The 12,968-nt window shown below is 33.2% G+C and overlaps 1 protein-coding gene across 2 annotated transcripts; it reads right to left on the minus strand.

The window, feature by feature from the left end:
- Window positions 1-732: 732 nt before the first annotated feature.
- LOC148848613 (heavy metal-associated isoprenylated plant protein 39-like) lies at window positions 733-2,270 on the minus strand. Of its 2 annotated transcripts, none has more exons than XM_088952191.1 (3): window positions 1,806-2,270; window positions 1,590-1,637; window positions 733-1,142 (listed from the first exon to the last, which is right to left on the minus strand). In XM_088952191.1, exons 2-3 carry the CDS (start codon window positions 1,612-1,614, stop codon window positions 889-891), a joined length of 279 nt encoding a protein of 92 aa, XP_088808317.1. In that variant the 5' UTR covers window positions 1,615-1,637; window positions 1,806-2,270; the 3' UTR covers window positions 733-888. The 2 variants fall into 2 exon arrangements, with proteins under 2 accessions (XP_088808317.1, XP_088808316.1); XM_088952190.1 differs by having other exon boundaries at window positions 1,590-1,671; window positions 1,806-2,263.
- Window positions 2,271-12,968: the final 10,698 nt, after the last annotated feature.

Below are 12,968 nucleotides of genomic sequence, written 5' to 3' on the forward strand. Positions count from 1 at the left end.
CACACCATAAGCATTTATGTATGTTTTGATAAAAATGTCAAATAAGTGTTTATTCCAGAAAATAAACCTATTTTGATTTTTGAGGAAGTAAAAAACTTTGGGTTTCTACAAGTTTTAAAAAAGCACTTATTTGATTTTTTTTTCAAAGTAGTCTCCACCTTTTTTCAATATAGCAGTGTACCCCTGGTCCAAAAGAACACGGTTTTCTTTTCATTCCACCATTTCACTCCTCACTTCATCATCTCCTGAAGTGCAGCGGCAGGGGCAGCAGAGGGAGAGGGATGGATCTTCCAACCTAGAATGAACCAAAAATCCGATCCAGGTTTGTATTTTTCACATTTTCAAGTGTGATACTCCTAAATGAGGGTTAGATTCGTCATTTTAATAAATAAACACTTGTGCAATAAGCATTTATCAACAATCAGCAGTCCCAAACGGGGGAGTGACCTGTACCGCATCAACGATGGAGCGTCCAGACTGATAGAATCTGATAACTCATTCCTCTAAACGTTTGTTTTGTTTGCTTTAGCTGCGTTAATGCGTTTGCTGGGTAACTGGGTATTTTTGTTTATGGTTAAAATAATTAATTTTGTGAAGAGAAGTTGGTTAGCTCTTAATTTCTCTTCCTTCTCCTTTTTATATTGTGATGATGAACAAATCCTCAAAACCAGTTAAGAATGACAATGACCACAAAACAAACCAAAGACAGAAATATGTTCCACTGGTCTGTCCTTTGCATTAATAAATAAATATATTGAATTAATGGAGTATTACTCTTTTTTCACAAAATTGAAAATTCAAGAAGAATATGATGATGAAGAAGAAGAATTATCACCTCTCTATCTCTTCAATTACATGAAAAATTATTTATGATTCCCTCGGTTCTTTTTATTTCTTGTCATCTTTCTTCTCCTCCTTCTTCTCTTCTTTCTTTCCTTCTTTCTTCTCTTCCTTCTTCTCTTCCTTCTTTTCTTCCTTCTTCTCCTCCTTCTTCTCTTCCTTCTTCTCTTCTTTAGCTGGCCCAACTGATACTATTTCTACTTTCCCTAGTTTTTTCAATTTTTTGGCGATTTTAACCACATCCATTTCTCCTATGACCGTAATCTTCTGCTCCTTCAGATCAGCTGCAATTGCATCTACCCCTGTTCACTCGAAAAATTACCCAATTAAATAAAATCGTTTTAAGTATTATTTAATTAGAAATGTAAATCTCACAACTAAAATTCCTAATTAAGGAGAGATTAGAGAGAAAAAAAATTACACTGTCAATGAAATTGATACATTTCTCAATCAGACCATCTTTCTCAAACGGTCTCAACCCAGTTTGAGAAGAAATCATCAGGTAATAACTGTACAAGAGATCTGTTCTGTACTAAGCAGGGTAATTCTTTCAAGACTTATTTAATTTGGTAATCTGGTGTTCCATCAACTATAATTGCACTAACAATGGAGAGAATTTAATGTTAGAACTACCCATCAAGCTAACTAAAATTGGTATCGGTAGTTCTCAGTTCTCACAACATAAAGCAACCAATTCGTGCATTCTGTTATTTTACTTTCATTTTACAGAAAAGGAAAGGAGAAGATACCGAAGATGTCAGCAACAGCTTCCATAGCTTTCTGCTTCGTCCTGGCATCTGTCATGGTCAGGAGCTTGAGGATCACCTTTTGCTGAAAGCTCAAAAGCAGTAAATGCAAAATCTGGTTCACTTGATTCATTAACCAGAAACAAGAAAACTAGTAATAAATGGGAAAGAGAATGATAGCAGAAAAAAGAAAAAGAGAAGAAAAGGGGAGAGACATACCTGTACCATTTGAAGATTAAAAAGGGGAATCAAACGGCGCTCTCCAAGAACTTGGTTGCAGAAGGAATGAAGTGGGTTTTGAGCTTTTGAAGAGAGGGCGAGAAGTTGGAACTTGGAAGGGAGGTTTTTGTCTCACTGTCCCTGTATTTATGGTTAAAGAAGAACAGAAGTCGAAGTCAGAGAGACTCGGAAGGCCGTATGCTGCATGCTGGCGTCCCACTACGACACTACCCTCCGTCCCTCCAATGGGGCGGCCATATATCCATATGTGGCCCTTTCTTTTCTTCTGGGTCTAAATAGTCTAGACCCTCTTATTAGATTATTCTTCCCTTCCCTCTCTCTCTCTCTCTCTCTCTCTCTCTTGAGTTGGGACATTCACCCTGGGTTGAAGGAAGCGCCGATGGGTCGGGTCGCTCTCGCCCCGTACCGTGGCTACGTGAGGGTGAGCATATGTAGAGGAGAGGAAAATTGTACAAGAAGGTGAAGCCGCCTAGCAAATGTGTGTAGCTGATGAGCTCATCCCATTCCTTTTCCATCACTGATCAGTCAATTGGATAGATAAAAGGAAATAAAAAAAGGGATCACCAACTTCTCTGATTGCATCTACTATCTTGGAGTGAACAGGGTTCGGAGTTGAGTTGACGACTTGTGCTGAAAGATAACAAGCACGCTCTTTGAATGATGTCGACTGTGCAATATCGGATCCTAGTAATTGTGGGGCCTCAGGGACTGTTGGATGGAATGTTTGACAACTGGCAAAGCTTGTGCACCGCCCATATACTCATTTGGTCGCTATCCAAGCCAGAGATTCCCAGGTATATGGGGTTTTGATTTTAGACCAAGATTTTTTTGGTGCGTTTGTTAACAAGGCCAAATTTCTAAAACCTCCCCTAGCCTAAATTTTCTCTTCTTACAATCATATAAACCTCTCCTACATTTTTAGCCCAACAAAAATCTCCTCTAGAAAAATATACAGTTACCTCTCTTTGTTAAGCTTTTTAAACTACCATATTTATCCTTCATGCCATCTTTTCATATGTAAATTTATTAAAATACCCTAGATTAATGTAATTAAATTTGTTCATCTCTTCTGATATGTGCTTGATCTTTTCACTGTTTTGCCTAGAAAAAGAAACACAATGGTGGAAGACACAATACTCTTAATTTTAGAACCAATCTCACCTTGCTCAACTCTCCTTCATCCATAGACTGTATATCCCATTTATAGAAGCTAATGCACAATGGCCTCACCACTGGCTTCTCCCATACTTTGTATCTCTCTCTTTGGTCCAATCAACTTTCTTGTTCTCTATCTGTAGTACTTCAGCTTAATTAACACCCTGTTTGCTCAATTAAGGCATCAGATCTTCCTTCCTCTTATTGAATTCTAATCTTTATTTATTTTTTCTTTATCGAGCTATGTTTGGTTTAAAGGAAAAAATAGGGAAAGGAAAGGGAAGATAGGAAAACCTTTACATTACAAGATCCTTATCTTTTTGCTTCAAAACAAAAATAGCCTCAAGGATTAAACGATTACTTACATTGTTATCTCATTTCATAGAAGCCAGGCACAAAGTAAATGCATCATTATGGCCTGAAAGAGCCAAAGTTTTTACAGAATGAGTGGATCAATAGAATGGAGATTGGGTTCAAATTCCCATGAATTGTAAAATGTGAATTAATTTTGAAACCTAACCTTGGTTAATGACGAATTCACATCTGCCCCCACAGAATGTGCCCTAAAAACGCCCCACATGCATATCTCAATATGCATTGAGAACATCTCTACATATTTGTCATTGGGAGATATTCCTAATACACGATTGGAATGTGTTGTGGGATGTTTTTGGGGCACATTCTATGGGGGCAGATTTGAACTCGTTAATGACGTCCAAAAGGGTATTGGGGCTTGTTTGTTGCAGCATTGAATGGGTAACATGGATCTCGAATATAACATCATCAAGAGGAGGAAGAAAATGAAAGAAGCAATGAATCCTAGCAATAGGGTTGGTGGTCGGTTGTGGTAACCTGATAGGACTAGGGGTGCAAATGGATTGAATCATGATCCGATCGGATCCCATTTGGTCAAATACAAATCACCCCTGTTCGATTCTTCGGATTGGATAATACAAACATGATCCGATCAGAAATCATATTGAATTTGGATCACCCCTATCTGATCTGAGAAGATCCGATCCAATAATTATATATATATATATATATATATTATTTATATTATATTTTTTATAAATTTGTTATATTATTTTTTTTATAAAAAGCATGTATATATTTGATGAAAATAATTAAAAATATTTATATTTTTTGTTTTTACTTTATTTAAATTAGTATATTTTATTTTTCTTTTAATAATTTATTAATTTTTAAAGAAAACAAGTCGGATCAGATTAAATCTGAAGATCCGACTTATAAATAATATTCAAATTCAAATCGAATTCTATCATATCCAATCAGATTAGATCGAATCCAACATAAGCAATATTGAATCAAATTTGAATATACCTTGATTCGAATCTCATCGGATTCATTTGCATTCCTAAAAGACACGGTATTAGAAAGCGCATTCCAAATAGGGAGATGGTCATCCTCTGCTTTCCAAATAGAGAGGCACTAGACCAAACTTGCATGACTGTAGGCTCTTCGTGGTAGTGCACCCTGCATCGGGCCCAGGGTTTCCTGACCGATAGCAAAATCCAAGTTTAGAACAAAAATTAACTTATTTATTTCTATTTATTTGCTTTGTTTTCTTTGTCTTCGGCTCCTTTTCCTCATCCTTTAGTGTGGCCTCTCATTCATGGTTCGAATGTTGGTGAAATTTTGTAAATTTCTGGTTTTGGAGAGTTATTGAGACTAGATACTTATACAAATTTATTTCAACAGACATTTAGAATATTACTAAACATAATATAACTATAGAAAGCTGTATAATATTACAAACATTAATGAAAATAATTAATTGGTGGTAGTCGCTGGTAGCCGGCAACTTGCGGTAGTCTCAGTTGTCTATAGTCTACACGACCATGGCAGCTTTTATCTGCATATTTTAATACCGCCGGCAGTTGGACAAAGTCAGGTGGAGCACGATCATACACGGCGGCGGGCGGTGTGGCCTTGGCTAATATGATTTATACTGCAAGTGGTTTAGTTTTTGGCAGTCAAATTTGAACTTTTTTTGGCAGTCAAATCTGAACCGGTTGCAAATTCTGCAAGTGGTTTAGTTTTAAGTTTTACATTACTTTGTTTGCGATTATGATTTATACTCCTATATGATGCGAAGTTTGCACCTTTTGTCTCATTTGTATTCATGGTGCATTCATGGTGAAGCAAATGAAATGATACATCACAATTGACATCTTTTAACATTATTAAAGTATTGATAGTAGGTACGTCTACATTTGTGCATGTGAAAATTCACTTCATTAAAAGCAAGGCGCTGTTAGGTGTTTTTTGTGCGGTTTTTCGGTTATTTACAAATCAGGAATATTGAAAATCGGTTTATTTCCGTTTGGTACACAGAAGATTTAGTCGCCAAAAGATACAGTGTTGAAAAGATGTGAAAAGTCCATTTCGGGCTGATTTCGAGAAGTTCCAAATGAAACTTTTCACATGTTTTACATTTTAATTTCGCACAGAAAGACTTGAAACGATGCATGGAAAGATGCACACTTGCCAAACGATTTTCAAGCTGCCTAGATCTTATATCAATAGCTCAATATGTCTATTGACTGTGAGAACTACATGAAAATCTTCTCAGAAGACTTGCCAAACTGACCCTAAGTAAATCATGTAAGGCTTTTAGTATGATTGTTTGAAATCTTGATTTAATGTGTTGCAAATATTTGTTAATGCGCCATAACTGGACTCCAATAAATATTTAACTATGAATTGTATTTGCCAGGCCCATATGTGATAGGGTTGGAACTTGGTCCAACTTCACCTAGCCTGATGGTAAAGGCAATTGCGATTCATGCAATTTAGAAAATATTTAGTGTTTTCGTAATAAAACTTGGTCAAAAGTCATAACTTGCTTTAACTACATTTCGTTCCTTAACATAAATGTAGTAGTCGCTGGGGATGTTGCATAAAGGTAGAAATTCATTGGAATTATATTGGCAAGTCCAAATTCACATGATCTTAAACATGTGTAGCTGATGGGTGCAAGTTGAATTTGACTAGGTTGAATTCACATCAACCCTACTCTAAACCAAAAAGGGCATGGTCACATGGGTTGATTTTAGCACTCAATTTAAAGTGGACCTATCATTAATAGTAAGGGTGACCACAAGTTGAGCTTTTCATGAGTTATCTGAACTTGGTTCGGCTCGGTTTGAACCAAGTTTCGAGTCGATCTTGAACACAGTGAAGCTCGTCTTGTGAGCCTAATAGAGCCTATTATAATAAATAAATAATTTTTTTATTATATACATACATACGTATACATATTTATACTACTTTAAAAAGCACGAATAACCTCAATAATATTTTTGAAATTTTCTAAGGACAACATTTACCCCTCTATATTTAAATTTGTTGATAAAAAATGAGGGCAAATAGGGTAATTTGTAGTTGATATTAAATGAGTTGAAAATGGGTAATTTTAAGATATTTAATGCATTCAATCCCCTCCCATTAAATCCAACATTTAATGTATTAACTTGCATTCACCCTCATTTAATCATATATTTAAGGCATTTTTGTTTCTTCTCATCATTAAATTCTATTAATTAAATTAATACATAATAAACTAATAATTCCAATAACATAAAAACTTATACTTTTAAAAAATGGTGGTAAGAAATTAAACCACTTTGGGTCAAATGGGCCAATCCATGTTGTCACAATTAAATAATAAAATTCAATAATAGATAAAATGAAAAAAATATTGAAATTAAAAAAAATGGAAACATTTTTAACATAATATATTCAATATATTAAACAATAATAAGTATGATAAATAATAAATGTTTTTATTAATGTTGGAAATGGAATGTAAAATTTAAAACCAACTAAAATAAACTATTTTCCTATTCTCTCTTATTAAATCTCATATCTAAGGTATATTCTCTCATTAAACCCTATATTTAAGATATATTTTTCTTATCATTAAATTAAACTAATTAAATCTATAATATTAATTTTAATAATATAAAAATAAATATTTTGAAAAGTAATTTAAAAACATAACCATTTTCTTCCTTCCCAATGGTGGGTAAGCAATTCAAGTATTCAATCATTTGGGGTCAAATGAGCTAATAAATAATATCGTAATTAAATAATAAAATAAATAACATATATAATACAAAAAAAAAAGAATTGGGCATATCTCTAATATTGTATATTCATTATACTAAACAAAAATAAGTATGAAATGTAAGAAGTATTTTTATTAATGATGAAAATGGAATGCCAAATTTAAAATCAACATAGAAATAAAATGATGTCATAATCAAATAATAAAATTTTTAAAAACAAAAAATACAAAGAATCACTAAAATAAAAAAATAGAGAAAAATTTGGGCACATTTAATGTTATATATTTATAAAAAATAAAACATTGGATACATCCCTAATATTATGCAGTCATTATATTGAACTAAAATAAGCATTATACATAGGAAATTATTTTGGTGGTGTTTGGTACCGTTTACATTTATTCAGTAAATGTTTCTTGGTGGTGCCACATAGGTGCCATCTCAGCATTTTCTCTCTCTTGCTCTTCTGCATACATCAAAAATGTAAAAAGTGAGTTTTGGCATGTGCATGCCAGCTGTTTGTAAAAGTTATTTTTAGAAGCTTCCACAAACGGCCAGGCGTTTATTCACTGTTACGCTGAAGTGGCCCCTAATTGTCATAAATGGTTGCAATTATTGCATTTCTCGGTTTTTCTAGCAAATAAAGTACAAACAATTATTCAATAAACATAAACAGTACCAAACACATACTTTATCAATGATGGAGATGTAATACAAAAATTAATGTAAACCTAGAAATCAAACTATTTTTCTTTTCAAGTGGTGGGTTAGTGGTTTTGGTCAAATAGATTAATCGATGATATGATAGTTAAATAATAAATCTTTAAATAATAAAAAGTATAAATAATCAAAAGAATATATAAAAAATATATATTCATTATGTCAAACAAAAATCAAGTGTGATAAGTAATTATTTATATAATATAGATGAAATATATAATTTAAAACTGATTAGAAAGCAAATATATTTTATTATTTAGATGGTGGGTCAATGATCCAACTTTTCAAAAAAACCCATGATGCCATAATTGAATAATATATATTTTAAAAAAGATAGAACACAAAAAATGAATAAGTACAGAATTTTATCGAAAATATTTGGGAACATTTCTAATGTTATATATTCATCATATTAAATAAAAATAATTATTAAAATATTTTTTTTATTTATTCAAAAAATGAAATAAAAAGTTTAATAACAACAACAACAACAATAATAATAATAATAATTGTTTTTGTAATTTAAAATTTCCATGTGCAAATGCACATACATCTGACGACTTATCTCTCTTTTACTTCTTTGCTTTGGTATCCTTCTTCTGATATCTCTTTTTGCCCTTATGTTTCTTTTTGCCAAATTTTCCTCCTTTAACAAGTATGACTACTAGCTTATCATTTCTAATAAGTTCCTTAACTCATTGCAAAATATTGCCAAACTTTTGCAATTTATCTTTTAGTTTGTTCTTATTGTATTTGAGGACAAATTGATTAAAGGATGTTGGATGGGAGTTCAGGATGGCATCATTTGTATCATCATCTAATTTGGATCCAAGTATCGTTTTGGTTATGAACCGGTTGTTTCCCAATCATCCTATTGGTCATCAATAGTTAAAGGACCTTCTAACAGGTAGAATGGTTTTGCTCCTCATACATGACCTTCAAAATATTCAAAATTTCTTTGCAAGATGTTATCTTATCAAATTGTCTCTAGATAGAATTACCTAGTGAGATGATGATGTAATAGTTGGCAAGAGAGTTTTTTCTTCTGATTGTTGTTATTCCTTTCTTCTTGCCTCAGAAACTCTTTCACTGAGACATTCCAAAGTCTTTTGGTTGACAATTTTTCCAATTTCTTAGACATGAGTACTGGATTAAGGTCATGTATCTAGTCTACATATTTGGGTCCTTTCAACTTATTATCATCACATAGTTTAGTGAATGACCTGTATGCCATTTCTGATAAATTGTATGAATGAATAGTTAGTCCACAATCTTTATTGTTTTATGTCTTTTAATTGTAGAATGGACTTATCTACATTCAATTTCCAATTGTACATCTTTTAGGCTTCCTTCAATTTTAGGGTTGGAGGCATTTTTTATGTCTTTGGAAATGTGAAAAATCACATAGGTGCATATGGTCAATTATTTGAATTTCATAACCCTATCACTTTCTGTAAAGGATCATAAATCCATTCATATCTCGTTAGTTTTTCCTTTAGTTTTTCCTTTAGTCTCTATTGGACAATGTTCATAGTCATTTTACATTAAACCTTTTTAATTGATAAGTGTTGACTTGTCATGTCAAGAGACCTAAGGTATTGACTATCTCAGTACGTACAACCATTTTAGGATAGGCTCCTCCCACTAGTCTATGATGCCCCAATCATCGAATGAGGCAATCTAACTATCTCAATAAAGCATATAGCCTAATTTTACAATGCATCTCTACCCACCAATTCAGTTGATTTTCATACCAATGGCAAAAGGCATTTAGAGATGTCATTTTGTGATAATCCCTATCATTAAGTACTTATATTTTTTATGAGAGAACACAATTAATAGTTCCTAGGTTAGTTTAGGTTATACTAAAGTGGTTCCCACTAACTTTCATAAAGTTAGGTTTAAATGGGCCTAGATGAGCTAGTATTTCCGTAAGGTTCTCCTCTTTGAAGAGGAAACAAGGGAAGGGCCCATAATGTGGGGTATCAATCAATGGTTTATGGGACATCATGGCAATGATATGCATTTAGCCATGATGGCATAGAGAGACACATAAAGTCATGACATGGGCCAAGCACTTATGGCCCATGTGGGAATCACATTCAAATAACACATATCATCACATCTTCTTAATCAAAATCAACTTAAATCTTGTAAAACCTAGGCCCATTTAGATTAACACACTATCAGCCCATTATTGAAACCATTTATCAGATAAATATGTATTGGTATATGATCCCACTACAAAAAGCAGTTTGGTCCATATAGCAGCCCAAGCTGAATGGGCTTATCTTGCTTTGATGTAAATATAATTAGGTTTTGCAAGCACGAGCCGAATTGGTTCATGTAATGGCCCATCAATCCCTTGGCCTCGGTTTGTAATTGATCACTTAATTAATGAACTAAGGGGCTATTATTAGTCCCCAAAGAACCCTATGTTTGACCCATATGGAGTTTATGAAAACTAGGTCAAATTAGCCTAAGGTTTTGTGTCCAAAACATGTACCAAATTTAAGTCTATTGTTTGAATGATTTCATTTACGATTTATAATCAAATTAGGAGATATGATCAGTAATAAAAGTTCAAAATAAAACTAGAACTTCTTTCTCCTTATACACTACGACCCCTAGTTGTTTTTCCAATGTAAATTAGCTAAGGAAACCCTAATTTTCTAGTGCTTACATCAAGAACAACATAGTACAATTTTTCTAAGGAAAATAAAAAGAATTAATTACAAATTATATATGAATATTGAAATCACATGGTGTGCATTAATCTTGCCACCAATAAAGAATTTGATCTCCGCCACACTCTAACCCAACAATTCAAGATTCTACCATAAAATTAGTTTAAATAATGGCAAAAAAATACTAAGATAAATTATTCAGATCATTGGCCCAAATCGAGAACCAAATTCTCAGTACAGATGGTTTCTAGGTCAAATTCAACTATGGCCGATTTTACTCTTGTTTCAAATCTACTCAAGCTTAAGAACCGAACCTAGTTATTTGATACCACTGTTGGATGAGATAGAAATTCAAATAAACATGGCCGAACTTGTTATAATTTCTAGATAAATTAAAAAAAAGTCCAACCTAACCCGAGAACTAGTTTCTCGGTATTTTGAAAGTTAGAATTTCTAGATTTGCATTGCATTGGACCAAATTTGAAACCCAAATTAAATATTGATCATACCTGATATAGAGTCCAAAGGTTGCAACACCCAGAGTGGTAGTTCACACCCAATATTAGACATTTAGACCTAAATCGGCCTCTAGCTGAAGATGGAGCAACAATGTATACGAAATTGATACAAATATGTAGTTTCTACAAAATCGAAGTCCAACCTTCTCGGATTTAATGCAACTTTGTGAACCTTGATAAGTCTAATGTTTTTCTCCAAAAGCTCAATTAGAGACTAAAGAAAATCAGCCCCTTCCCTCTCATCCCTTATAAAGAGTACTTTCCTAATCCTATTAGGAGCTGATTTAAATTAGATTTGGATAATGACCTATTCATATTTAGATAAGCATTATGCTCTTCAGAGAAATGGGTGCTCTATATCCAAATTCGATCCAAGCCATATGACAACTTAAGTTGTTATGTAATCACTTAACTAATCTTATTAGTAATGAGCCTAAGGCCCATTCCTTAATAGTTCACTTCCTTAGGCATTGCATTACCACTTTAGGCCTAAATATTGTGGTATGGGACCCACAAAGGTTTCACATAAGTCTAAAAGGGTTCGGCCCTACCCTTGGAAAGGGGTAGGCTGAATTCACTACCCAAGGGTAGTAAACCCCTAAAATCCAATACTGAGTTTGGGCCCAACATTTAAACATAAATGACCATTGGATTCAACCACCCTATGAAGACCCAAGGATAATGGATTTATGTAAGATGAAGTCCATTAGGTTATCAGTCCTGTAATGATATCTTGCCCTTAACCTCTTAGCCCACAATCATTTAAACACCGTTCCCTGACTATAAAATGTGTCATACTTTTCGTTTAGATGGATCATGGGATTAAAACATTTTTTGCAAATTTTTTTTTCCAAAATATAATAATATAACATATAAATTCATTTTGAAAATCATATTTCAAATATAGTTGAAATCTTTTACCAGTAGTTTAAGTTTCCATAAAAAAAAGTGTAAATTCATTTTGCTTGGCTAAGGGGTCAATCCTACCACTATGATCATCCACTCAGGTAATTACCCAAACTACTCCAACATGCCTACGTATTTGACCTTTGATGGATCTCATTGGTTGACATATCAAAAGCAGCTCAGTCTAAGACATAATGTAGCATCATACTTAAGTCTATGCAACTTTTCAAAATTTTCCATCTATTTTCAAGGTCTAGGGCATAACTTGAAATTGGTCCAGGTTCAGTGTTTCATCCAAAAACCCACTAGTTGTGTTTCGGGTTTAACCCTAGCAACTAAGAAAAGTTGTTCCACCAATTGGGCAGCACATTAGTAGCAATCTTATCCCAATAAACTCCCCAAGTCCATTCAATGAATGAGTGCATTTTAAATTAACACAAGTCTCATAAATGTCTAGTTTAAGAAGTAATTCATATAAACACGTCAGTTGAACATATACTAATAATATGCTTATGTTAATCATACTAAAATGTATGTGTACATCAATTTGATTGGAGCTAAGGGCATACACTTTTAATAGATTTTATTGGTACTTGGAAGCTCAATCATTTTTAGTGGAGCTATCAGAAAGTTGCCTATGGAGAAGACGTAAGATCGGGTTTGGCCGAACTTTTATAAAGATCTCTATGTTCTTTACATTCTTGCAATTTTTTACTTGTATGCATTAGTTAGATTGTTTTACTTTCCACTGCATTTGCATAACACAACACATAGCCTTCCACTACATTATTCTTACATTCATCATCTTAAAAGGATTTAGTTGGGGAAAATAGTTTTTATACCCAATTCACCCCCTCTTGGGTTAGGCTATCTAAGAAACAAGTGATATTAAAGTAGGTTCACCTATGTATCAACTTAACAACTAGATGATTAGAATGACCTTCCAAACTAGTTTCTACTACACTGAAGGACAATCTATTTGTAGGCCTCTGTTCTTTAATGGAGTAGACTACAACTATTGGAAAGCTAGGATGAGAGTTTATGTCATCTGTCTAGACTATG

Source organism: Nelumbo lutea, chromosome 6 (genome assembly GCF_056320005.1).
Source record: "Nelumbo lutea isolate HS-2025 chromosome 6, American lotus-T2T, whole genome shotgun sequence".
Lineage (NCBI taxonomy): Eukaryota > Viridiplantae > Streptophyta > Magnoliopsida > Proteales > Nelumbonaceae > Nelumbo > Nelumbo lutea.